This window comes from Halichoerus grypus, chromosome 9, assembly GCF_964656455.1.
Source record: "Halichoerus grypus chromosome 9, mHalGry1.hap1.1, whole genome shotgun sequence".
Classification (NCBI taxonomy): domain Eukaryota; kingdom Metazoa; phylum Chordata; class Mammalia; order Carnivora; family Phocidae; genus Halichoerus; species Halichoerus grypus.
In genome coordinates this window covers 134594241-134607219 of record NC_135720.1, presented here as the reverse complement: position 1 = coordinate 134607219, position 12979 = coordinate 134594241, and the positions used below count along the sequence as shown (strand labels likewise).

Below are 12979 nucleotides of genomic sequence, written 5' to 3'. Positions count from 1 at the left end.
AGTGGGGAGGGGCAGAAGGAGAGGTAGAGAATCTTAAGCAGGCTTCACACCTAGCGCAGAGCCCGACATGGGGCTCGATCTCATGACCCTGAGACCAGAACCTGAGCCAAAATCAAGAGTTGGATGCTTAGCTGACTGAGCCATCCAGGTGCCCCTACAATTACCATTTGAAATCGAATTCTCCCACAGCATAACATATGCTTAGTACATAATAGCTGCCATTATTATTACGGCAATCCACGATGCCCAATGCCTGCTCCAAGGATTATATTTTATATAAAATATATACACACTTGTATAACTATAATATTTATGTTTTATAACAAGTTTTTAAAAATGTACCATGTGTCGGGTCCTGAAATCAGTTTAGCAGGTCTCAGCCAGAATTTTATAAAACATGAAATAAAATAGAAAAAATATTTGAATGCATTTCATGTAGAGACAGAAGTGTTCTTGTAAAACTTGTTTTAGTATTGTGAACAGGGTGTGTGTGGGGTATGTGTGTGTATGTGTGAACTGTATTTCTCATCATTAGTTGCTTTTTAAAGTTTGAAAGCCATTGTTACAAGGCTTATATTTCTAATGAAAATAATGAAAACATAAGTATTCACTCTAGAATAAAGGAAAACAACTATGTTTATTCTTCTATAATTAATATTTGATTCTTTTTTTAGAGGGGGAGGGGCAGAAGAAGAGAGGGAGAATTTTAAGCAGACTCCACATCCAGCATGGAGCTGAAACAAGGCTCCATCTCATGACCCTGAGATCATGACATGAGCCGAAATCAAGAGGCAGATGCTCAACCGAATGAGCCACCCAGGTGCCCCTAATATTTGATTCTTATATATTCAAAACACCATTACTCAGCTTTGTACATTGTGGTAAAAGGTATTGAAACCATTTAAAAGTAATTTTCTTTTCCATGGGTGTCGTTAGAAAATTAATGGACTAGCTTTTATCAACATGATTATTTCTCACAAATGGATTCTCTTTCCTTTTCCATTTATCTACCATGAATATAATAATAAGACATCTAAGGACTCTTGCTTGTTAGTTTACTACTCTCTAGTGATGACCTATTTCCGCAGCAAACACGTGACAATTCCCCTTTATGACAAACTGATCTATAACAAGACAGCATCTCATTGGACGTGTATGAAAAATAATTCTAATCCATCCACCCAAACACCCACCTGCATCCTTATACACCTTTCCATATTAAAACACTTCAAGTGTTTATGAACTCTTCTCAAAAATCATAATATTGTAGGCAGAAGAAAAATAATCAACTTAGTTGTTGTACTTCACAACTGTGCATTTTTGCTTATGGAGAAAATAGGCAAAGTAGAAAATAAGAGGGAGTATCAGTCTATGGGGGTCAATATTAACGTTTGTACAAGGGTTGGTGAGCAAAGGCAGAAGTCCCACACTCCTTTGAAAAGTCACAAACTTGGCATTGGTATTAAGCTGACCTCATCGACGTTCTGGATGAGAGCTAGGGCCTGGAGCATGGCCACTGGGAGAATGAGAGTGCTATCCCTAAACGGAATTCACAAATTTGCCACTTTATTTTGTCAGTATTAACTCCAGTTGGACCATCCACTTTGACCATTTAAAGGTAACATTCATTTCTAATGGAAGGACGTTTCCATGGGAAGCCTTTCTATAACAAGTGCAGAGGCTTAAAAGGGCGAGGAAGAGTCTAAGAGTCCCCTACCTCACAATTTTTTTTAAGATTATATTTATTTTAGAGGGAGAGAGAATGCGTGTGCGCGTGAGAGCAGGGTAAAGGGGTAGAGGGAAAGGAGAGAGAGAATCTCAAGCAGACTGCCCTGAGTGCGGCGCCCCACCTGGGGCTCGATCTCATGACCCTGAGATCATGACCTGAGCCGAAATCAAGAGTGAGATGCTTAACTGACTGAGTCGCCCGGGGGCCCCTCCCTCCCTACCTCACAGTTCAAACCATTTATTGAGTGCTTACTCTGTGCCAGGTACTGTGTTAGGGGCTGGAGACAGAGAGGAGTTTCCAGCTGAGTGGGAGAGCCTCCAAAACACACACATACAAACGACAATCGCATGAGCTGAGGGCTATGATTGAGCTATACTCAAGATACGAAGGAAGCACAGAGGAGAAACATCCATTCCAGGGAAAGTCATACGGCATGACATATGTTTGGGACATTGCAGAAAGGGCTAAACCATCTGAGATCTGCAAACTTTGAAATGACAACAATCTGATTTGGTTTGACCTAAGCACGGCATGTGTTGAGGCCTCCACAAGTAGTCTGGCTGTGCTGGGAAGCAGTGAGAGGCGGGAAGAGAGCATGGACCAGGCTGAAGACGAGGGCAGGGCAAAGGTCACGGCCAACATTCAAAGGCTGGGATTTTATCCTATGACTAAGATACTATTCAAAGCACTAGGATTGCCCGAGTATTCAAAAATATTATTGGAGAAATCTTGAATGCCAAAAGAGAAATTTCAAACATTTAAAAAGACATTTTTATTAGTAATTCTATCTCCTTAAAATTGTAACTATTTTCAAACCTTCCCTTTTCCTTTAATTTTTATCACAGTTTCTTAATATATATGCCATCTTAGTGCTCAAAACCTTTTGCACTCAATCACACTGGCTGGTAAATCATTTCCCATGTAGACATCATATATGTTAGATTTTAAATAATTATTTACTTAAGTAATCTCTACACCCAACACAGGGCTTAAATTCATGACCCCAAGATCAAGAGTCACAAGCTCTACCGACTAAGCCAGCCAGGTGCCCCTCATATATGTTACTTTTAACGGCTGAAGAATGTTTCGTTGGGTTCTTACCATGGACAACTTAACCATTTTCTTTCTGCATGTCCTATAGGCAATCTCCAGATTGCTCCATGACAAATGACACTTGCATAAACAGTTTCTACATACCTATTTTATCTTACGCTTTCCTTGAGGTAAATTCTAAAGTGTGAAATTTCTAAGCTACCAGGAATGAATATTTCCATGGCCTTTCTTTACCTGGGTGGCAGAGGGCTTGGTACTTACGGTTTTGTTCCAAGTAAGGCCTGTGGTGTGGTGTTCCTTGATGTATGCTTGCAGCTCACTCCAAATGCTCAAATATGACTTCACCCAATCCACGTGGCGTAAATCGCTTTGTTATAAAAGAGGGTGGAAGAGAGTAGAGTTAGGATCTAAAATAAAATTTAAAAAAGATTGGTGGGAACATGGTAATCCAGTAACTAAGGCTCTGGATGACCCTGGACCAATTGTCTTTCCGGTTCAGTCACCGTGAACCAATTCTGAAAAGGACCCTGACAGGCTGGTGACCCAGGTCTCTCCTGAGAGGAGCCAAATGCCCTCCCTGCGCTTCAGGCGTGCGGCAGAGAGGACCACGGGGAGCGGACCCAGCAATTCAGGCCATGCGTCCTCACGTGATCTCTCATGGGGAGATGAACGTGGAGGGAGACCATTTCTTTCTGCACTGCTTCTGATGCAAAATGAAAAGCAATGTGCTTTCAGAAAGGAGAATTGGTATTGGAAAAAAAAAGTCCTTTGGCTTGCTTTTTAATAATCTGATTGAATTATCTGGCCAAGAGAGTCATGAAATTGGGAGAAGTTTAGAGTGGTAAGGAGGGTGCTATTTCAAGGAGATTTCCTACAAACAGGGAGCACCCAGTCCCTAATGCAACACAGAGTTGTAGCACTCTCTGGGCACAAGTGCTCAACCAAACGCCTGTTTCCCGAACACAGGATGACTGAACTCTATGAGGGCAGCTCAGCACTGTGGCTGTTTTTTTGTTTTGTTTTAATATAATAGCTTTTCTGAGGTTCAATTCACGTCCCCTACAATTCACCCATTTAAAGTGTATAATCCAATAGATTAGGTCAACAGAGTCAGACAACCATCACCAGTCAATTTTGTAAGAGTACATCACCCCACAAAAGAAATCTCATATCCATTAGCAGTTCCCTCACATTTCCCCCAAACTTCCCCAGTCCTGGGCAATTGCTAAGCTACTTTCTGTTTCTATGGATCTGCCTATTCTAGAATTTCATACAAATGGAGTCATGCAATATGTGTTTTTTTTGTTTTTTGTTTTTTGTTTTTTTTGTATCTGACTTCTTTCACTTAGGTTGTTTTCAAGGTTCATCCACGTTGCTCTTGTATCAATACTTCATTTTCTTAATGTCTGAATAACACACCATTGTATGGATATACATTTTATCTATCTATTGCTGTTGACGAACATTTGGATTGTTTCCACTTTTTGGCTATTGTAAATAATGCTGCTACAAACATTTGTGTACAAGTTTTTGTGTGAACATGTTTCATTTCTTTTGGAAATATACCTAGGAGTAGAATTGTTGAGTGTGTCTGTTTATTGTAGTAAAAAATATTGGTACATATTTCTTAAACTGAGTGGTGAATAAAGGGAGTATTTTTTGTGTTGTGATTGTATCTTCCATATATTTTATAAATATTCTTTCATATCTACTCAATGTTTATTAAAACGAAAAATAACCTAAAAGTGAAAGTTATGCAAATTTTGAATTGTAATATTGGTCAGTGACCTGGTCCTCAAGTTTCTCCAACTGAACAGCCTGGGCCAGCGAGTGAGATGCAGGAGCCCCTGCATTTGCTGGCTGATGAACACTTCTGCTTCTGCCACCCAAGAGCTCAGAGGGGGATCCACTCTTGAGTCCGGCTCAATACTCCTATATCCATCCTCTCTTGAGCCTGGTGCCCAGGGAATGGAACTTTATTGCTTTTATTTTTGCCTCATTCCTTCTCTGAGTGACTAGATATCAGCCACATCACATTTAGCTAGCTGTTTATAGGGCCAGCCGTGACATTATGTATCAGAGGGGAAGAAATCCCATGACATCCCTTGAGTAGTTTAGAGACACTTACGGCATGTCTCCATTCGATCCCCTTTTCAATTCCAACACAGTTTAAAGTGTCTCTAGGATCTCTTATTTGTACTGTAGAATGTGATGCCTTTTTAAGCTGGTTCTCCAGCTTGGTTTGGACTCATCTGCGCTGCTCTTTTTATAGATGTGTGTCTCTCTTGTCCACCCCAACTGTATTTCGTCTTAACGCACTCACTGGTTTCCCTCTCAGTGGCCTGGTTAATTGTCACATCTCATTTCTGTTGCTTATTTACACTTCATTTCCCGATTTCTCCTTTCTTCTCTCTGCTCACCCACCAACTCTGTCTTGGGCAGCGTAAAGAGTTGTGACCCTCTAGGGCGGGTCCATCACGAACTATCACAGAGCTCTCTGGCTGTTGTGGGAACACGTATGGGGTGACACGATTCAAGTAGGGAGTTTATCATCACAAGAGAACTGAGGCAGATATTCTAATGCACATACATTATCTGGATAACGGACCTCACGTCCCACTTTGCTTTAGCTGCAGAAGTGGGATATTTCCTTAACATTTACCGTAAGCTCGCCTTTGAAAGGAATCAGGGGTGAACTACATGAAGCTTTGGGACAAATGTCTAACAAGCAAGCAACTGAAAATTTGGCTAATAAAGGAATACATACCTGTGTTTGTAGTCTTTTAGGACCCTGTTAGTGTAAAAGGTGGCGGCATCATTCATCTCCTTGACATAAGGACCGGGTTTGGGGGACTGAGAGAGCAGGACCATCACCCAAGCATAGAAGGAAAAAAAAATAGGATAAGAAAGAAAATGCCTTCAAGATGAAGAAAAGCCATGGAAATATTAAGTGACAGTTGGAGGCAAACATTTTGCTCTGTAAAGGGGCAGGGGTGAGACATTTCCACATCTCAGAACACAAAGCACTGAACCGTAAACAGGGTAAGAAAGATCTGGAGCATTCACCGTGAGAGGAATTCCCTGCAGTGTAATAGACAGAGGAAAGAGCCCGAAAGTAGCTAGAAGTTCTCCCAAACACTCCAAAAAAGGGACAAGGTGCCGGGATGCCATTCCACGCAGACAGGACTCACCACAGCTATCCAGCCGAGGGCAGGGATGCTTTCGCTGACGGCCGAGAGATGATTGAACATTTTACTCCCCCGGTTTCTCTCTCGGAAAGTCTGGATTTCCTGAATCTTTTCTGATATTGGTTTCAGAAGCACAGCCACGTCATTCTGCAAGCAAACATTGAGCACTGTGACCAAGGGCAGAACAGAAGCTCGGGCCTCTATCCAGGTTGGCCTCTGCAGGAGTGCTCGGGACCTGTCATCTGTCAGGGGCTTCCAGAGCAAGACGGATTGTTGTTGTTGTTATGGTAGTACTGTATTTTCATTCTCGGAAGGACAAAAACCGTACATATTTTTAACATTATTAAAACTGTCCTCCGGAGACATGGACGAAACCCAGCCATATGAGACAGCCCCTGTTTTAGAGAGTCCTGCAGGGACCACAGGGACACTGAGCGTGGTCAGCTATATTTCCAAATGGAACACACAGATCACACGCTGGAACAACACAGGCCTAAAATCAGGGTGGGTGAGAGGTTAGTCAGAAGGCATCTTCCTGGGGCGCCTGGGTGGCTCAGTCGTTAAGCGTCTGCCTTCAGCTCAGGTCATGATCCCAGGGTCCTGGGATCGAGCCCCGCATCAGGCTCCTTGCTAAGCGGGAATTCTGCTTCTCCCTCTACCACTCCCCCTGCTTGTGTTCCTGCTCTCCCTCTCTCTCTTTCTGTTAAATAAATAAATAAAATCTTAAAAAAAAAAAGGTATCGTCTTGTTCCTGTGGGACCTGATGTGAGGGAGCGTCTTTGGTTTGACCACAGTTCTCCTAATCCATGGGAAAAAGCGGAAATCTTCCATGGAGGCTCTTTTTAAGAAAATGTGATTGCTTATAATATTTACAGTTACCTGAGTCTGGTTTGGCTTTCTACATTGTACCCTGTGAACTTGGCCAATGACCACTGGGTAACCTAGCTGCTGATTAATTAATTCAACAACTAACTTCCTTAGTCATATGAAAAATGATTTTCAAAATTATGTGAGCTGAGTTACAAAGTATCACGGAGATAGGTGCCTGGACCACCTCCTCATCCATCCCTTTAGCAATGTCTACTTTCTTTGGTTTTGAAGTAGATACAAGGTTACCTGATTTTTTTTTTTTTGTTAAATGTGCTCCAACGAACTAGAAACAGTTTGTACTTCAGCTTTGTAACAGTAGTTGAAGACGTTTTGGCAATATTTTACGAAATCTCGTTTGCAGGAAGGAAAATGGAAAAGACCTTAAAACTCCTTCATTTCTTTAACTTCAGAGCAAAGGTTCTCAACCTTGGCCACACACTGAAATTACTTGGGAGCTTTGAAAAACAGAGGCCTGGGTCCCAGCCCCAGAGACTGTGATTTAACTGGTCTGAAGGTGGCCTGGGGTTGGGGGGGGGGTGGGAAATGCTCCCCAGGCACAGATTTTAATCACTGTTATAGTGGTGGCTTAGCACCGCAAAGGACAGTTGTCTCTGCCAGGGACAGCAGACCATTAGGGAAGAAGTCGTATTCAGCTACAGCAGTTTCCAGACCTCACTTCTCCTTCTTGACCCCTGTATACCCCTTCCCCTACAAGAAAAGCACTTAAGGTCTTTGGGATTAGAATGACATCAGTTCAAATCTCAGCTCTGCCACTTACTACCCATGTGACCTCGAGCAAATTCCTTAATCTGAGCCTTGGTCTCCTCCTCTGTAAGTCAGAGATAATAATACCTATAGCCCGTAGCTACAGGAGATAGATAATTTTAAGCCTCTGTCACAGGGGAGGTACACAATAAGTGGACTTGATTATTATTACTATTATGCAATTAGCTTAGACTGGAGGCAAAAGGGCTGTCCTCTGTAATATGTAATACTCAAATAATGTCTGTGCATTTAAGATAAGAGAAGCTCCAAAGAAACATCCACCTAGGCTAACAGGATTTTAAGGTTATAGAAGTCCAAACTGGGTTGGTTCAGCTTTTGACCGACCCATTTGAGTAGGTCACAATCAGTGTTTCCAAAAGTAACTGAAAGAGAAGAGAAACGATCAGAGGGCATTCACATGTATTTCATGTCAGTGCGTGATTCGTGAACAATCTGTTTCATTTCCGTGGCCCATGTATGCATGCGTGTGCAGTGGTGTGTTTGCATGTATGTGTGTCCATGCGTGTGTGTGCGTGTCCTGGTGTGTGTGCATTTGGGTACTGGACTACACAGTACAATGTATTTCTCATTATGAATCTCAGTCTAAAAGTGTGAGAAGCATGGATCGAATCCAATTCTCCCACCTCACGTAACTAGGAGACAAGATTAGCTAGCAAGCGTTAGTTGAGTTGGAGCTAGAACCCAGGGCTTCTAAGAAGCCCCGAGAGAGTTCTCTGCATTGGGTGCTCAAAAAAATACAGTTAGCTCCCCACACACACGTTTCCTCTCTGCCAGCAAGGCTAGGGAAAGGTATTGTGAAGACATTAAGGGCTCAGGTCTGGAATGAGACTACCTGGGTTCAAGTCCTTGCTGGCTAGCGCACTAAGCCCTAGGCCTTTCCACACATTACCAAATGTGTCTACGATTCCATGATCTCATCTGCAAAATAGTGTTGAGAATGGTCCCTACTTCACAAGGTTGTTAGGAGTAAACGAGAGGACACGTCTGCACTTGGTACAGAGTCAGGTATGTTGGGGTGCTCAGAAAACAGGGGGTGATCTCAAGGTATCCGTCAGTGAAGCCTCTGACTGACCAGATTCACTGACCAGCTCCTTCTTATCACTTATATGCAAAGACAGGGAGAGAGATTTCCTAGTTGGGATATGCAAATGGATAGAGGTGCGTTTTTGTCTGGGAGAAACAAAAAGAATTATAGGCAAAGAGAGCAAGGTGTTCTCAAAGTTCTCAGTGGACTTTTTAATTCTTCCATATTGAAGGAGGAGAAAAACAAAAAAAGTTGCTGCATAAGCTAGCCAGGTCTTGTGGAAAATTCAAGAATACCTTTCCACCTTCTCCCCTTAGAACCATTCCAAAGAAAAGGTCTGATAGATTTGGCAAGGACACCCTGACTCAGGGCTGCTGTGGGCTGAACTGTGTCCTTCACAAATTCAGGTGTTTAAGTCCTAACCCCTGGTACTTCAGGACATGTTTGTATTTGGAGGTAAAGTCTTAAAAGAGGTAATTAAGTTAAAATGAGGTCACTAGGGTGGACCCCCAACCCAAAAGGACACAGACGTGTAGGAGGGAAGATCACGTGAAGACACAGGGAGATGCCTGCCTTCTATGAGCTGAGGAGAGACGCTTCAGAAGAAATCAACCGCCATCTTGATTTCAGACTTCCAGCCTCCAGAACTGGGGGAAAGTAAATTTCTATTGTTTAAGCCACCTAGTGTGTGGTACTTTGTTCTGGCAGCTCTAGCAAGCTACTATAAGGATGTAATGGCTTTACACGAGGGGCAAACAAGCACCTCCGAACACTCAACAGCAAACAAATCTCTAAATAGAACTACCCTCCCCCCGCCCCAAACATTCCCTGCCCAAACACAATTCTTCCATGTTTGTTTCTTAATGTCTGCCAAAAGTCAGGTTTAAATGTTCTCCTTGGAATTTCACTTTTTATTTATTTATTACAGCATTTTTTTAAATGAAGTAAACACTACCCCCACAACATGGGGCTCCAACTCATGACCTCAAGATCAAGAGTTGCACACTCTACCCAGTGAGCCAGTCAGGTGCCCCTGGAATTTCACTTTGAGAAGGGAAACATTTCCCTCTTCAAGGGATTCTTTTTAGTCCAAATTCAACACCCGGCCGAAGGTGTGTTATAGGTACTTCCAGAAGACAGCTGATTTTTACTTATGGCAAAACTACTAAAAAGCATCCTGATTTTGTCCAACAATTCGCTAAGCTGTAATATTCTTGCTCCAGTGACATTTTGAGAAAGGCCAGAATATCTGAATTGTTGGTGATATCTGGCCTATTGCCCCAAGGGGGAAAATAACCAGAAACATTGTATTTACAATGTTAGATTGATTTATTAAGGCCATCTTCGTTTATCTCCAACTTCCCAAGAACAAGCTCTAAGGTCTGAGGAGACAGGGTATTCTGGAAGATATTTTATATGGGTTATCTGATGAAAGCATCATAAAGATTGAGAAAGTTTTCTTTTGCCTTAGTTTGGCAATTGCGCGAAGAACTGTCCTCATTAAAAAGAAAAAAAAAGAAAAGAAAAAGCCCGGCTCAGAGATCTAAGTACAACGGCTATTTGCATAACCTTAATAAACAGTATAACTTTTATTCTGTGCCAGCAGATTTCTCCTGTACTTCAAACTAGGCTTACATTCTCCAGCTCATCCTGAACTTTCACAGCTGGAATCAAACACAGAGAGAACATCTGGGTGATGGTGTGATTTCTGTCAAGACTGAGCGCGTCAGGATGTCAGAGGAAAGGCAAATGGGAGAAGCGATTAGAGGTATTACCACCTGTTTGAGTATTGAGCCTGTATTAGGCATACTCGATAAATACAGGTTGAAAGGCCGACGTCAATCAAGGGCTTTCCACTCGTAGAAGGAGATACATTTACCAGCTGTGCTGGTTTTTTTTTTTTAATGGATGTCCTGGTGATGGCTCCTCAAAAACATCTAGCAATTACTGCGCTTCAGACTGGCTAGTTTTACAAAGGTCTCCTTCAGATTACTTTTTAAAAACTCATCACTCAAGTTTCTTTTATTCTGAGAGACCTGTCCCTGAAAGAAAACCATTTTGCAAGGCTCAAATGAAGAGTAACTGAAAAGTCTTGCCTGCCCTTCCCCTGGGTTCCGTGGGCTTCAGCAGAAGGAGAGAGTATTTCAGGACTCCATGTCTTTATGACCCTAGTTTCTGCTTTAAAGTTGAAGAATTGAGACCCATTATCAGCTTCATCTCAGTTTAGCTCCAGAAATAATTGTTTTGCAGAAAGTAAAATTAAAGAGCTTTATCAGCAAGCTCTGTAGAAACTTTACCCAAAAAGGAAAACCAAATTTCCACTCATGCTATTTTGTAAGGGATGGAGCAAACTCTGGGACTTTGACCTCAAAGATGTGTCACTGAGTGAAAGGAAATAAGCCTATTTCTGGAATCCAGGGTGTTTATGTGGTTCAACATCAGGTAGAGAATGGATCAATCCGTCATTACTTCTTTTTAAATAATTTTTTTTGGATTAGAAAATTAATAGACTGTGAAACATTGGGAAAAAAACAGATGGGAAAACGTAAGTGAACAATAAACATACTTAATTCCACTGCATGAAAAAAAACATGCTAAATGTTTAGTCTTTTCTGGTAGATATGCTTATTAGAGATCTCTTCAAAAATAACAATAATTACTTTAAAAACACTGGCTATTAAGAACATAAAGAAGAGTCCTTGAATTCGAGCAGTTCAATTAAAACAAGCAAGCACACAAACAAACAAAATCCCATCAATATATTCTTGGCAAGTACTGTGAAAACTCTGTAATTTTAGAAAGAATGTTTTAAATGTAAATACTACGAAAGCATTACTATTATGACTCAGGCAAACTCAATAGCATCAAAGAGAAAATTGGATTTTAACTATTTGAATCCCACTTACATTTAAAATTCAAGAAAACTCACATCAAACAGTAATTCTCAGCCAACCACACTGCCAGATATCAATCATTATTACTTTGGCTAATGTGTTTTTGTGCAAAGTTTTATGAGTTGACTCCACTTTGGTGCATGAGTGTACACGTGTATGACTTATAGCCCAGAGATATACAGAGAAAGGTATATATCAAAGAGTTAACAAAATTTTTTAATTTTATTGGTTTATTCATATATTCTACATTTTCCAATCTGTACACGCATTTCTTTTGGGATGAAGGGAAAAGTTTTAAAACATATTAACCAGTTTTGTAACATCTGGTGGTAGAAAAAAATTTTAATAGGTACTATTAAATTTACATATATCAAAAAATGTTAAGCCTCTTCCTTACTATCAGGAAAGCAGCTTCAGGAAAACATTATCAGAAATTATCAGAATGAATTATGCAGATGAAGAGTAGGCAAAAGTTATCCAAATCAGGAACAGTATTTGCTTCTAAAAATATATTATTTGGGCATGTGCTAATAAATGAAGCAACTGTTTTCACCATTTTAAGTTAGGAGCAAATATTTTTTCTCAGAAACATTAACTCGAGTTAACCTGCTTTGGGCAATTGTAGACATTTCCCTGCACCAGCTCCCCTTCGTGTTCCTCTTACATAAAATTTTTCCACTGTTCAGGAACATTTTGGAGGTTTGAGAATATGCCTTGTGGACTTTTAGAAACACTTTACATTTAAGACAACTTGTAAATTTAAAACATTCGCAAAACTGTCACAGAAGTCAATCTACATAAACAAAACTCACCGAGCCCTGCAAATGTACATGATACCATGTTGGTCGTCATTATATTGCATCATGACAAACTCCTTGGAAAATATTTGTATATGTTTGTAAGGATATACATTCCACACATATATCTCATTTTAGGGTTCGCCTAAACTCTCTTTAAAAATACACTTAAGAATCCCAAGGGCTTTTGCTTATATTTCTTAAAAATCATTTTTAAAGAGTAAAACAATGAAGACTTGGTCTCCTTGGGGGAATGAATTGTTTTGGAGAGTTGCATTGTCCTAATACCTAAGAGAGAAGCTTCTAGCATGCAAAAACTCCTACTTAAATTTTTAATGCAAATCTTTCAACAACCCATTATACTCATCAGAACTTTTTTTCAGTAATTTTTTTTAAAGATTATTTATTTATTTATTTATTTGAGAGAAAGAGAGAGAGACAGAAACAGCATGAGAGGGGAGAGGGTCAGAGGGAGAAGCAGGCTCCCTGCTGAGCCGGGAGCCCGATGTGGGACTCGATCCCAGGACTCTGGGATCATGACCCGAGCCAAAGGCAGTTGCCTAACCAACTGAGCCACCCAGGCGCCCCAGTGATTTTTTTTAAAAGAAACCATTTCAGACATACATAATAGCATAGAG

At 40.9% G+C, this 12979-nt stretch overlaps 1 protein-coding gene across 1 annotated transcript in view; it reads right to left on the bottom strand.

Annotated features, from left to right (window-relative positions):
- CAP2 (cyclase associated actin cytoskeleton regulatory protein 2) overlaps positions 1-12979 on the bottom strand; it is a 135649-nt gene that overhangs the window by 31304 nt on the left and 91366 nt on the right. Inside the window, exons 5-7 of the mRNA XM_036123645.2 lie at positions 5974-6117; positions 5550-5635; positions 3044-3149 (exon numbers count right to left, since the gene is read on the bottom strand). Coding sequence (XP_035979538.1) covers positions 3044-3149; positions 5550-5635; positions 5974-6117 — 336 coding nt within the window. The remainder of the gene's footprint in view (positions 1-3043; positions 3150-5549; positions 5636-5973; positions 6118-12979) is intronic.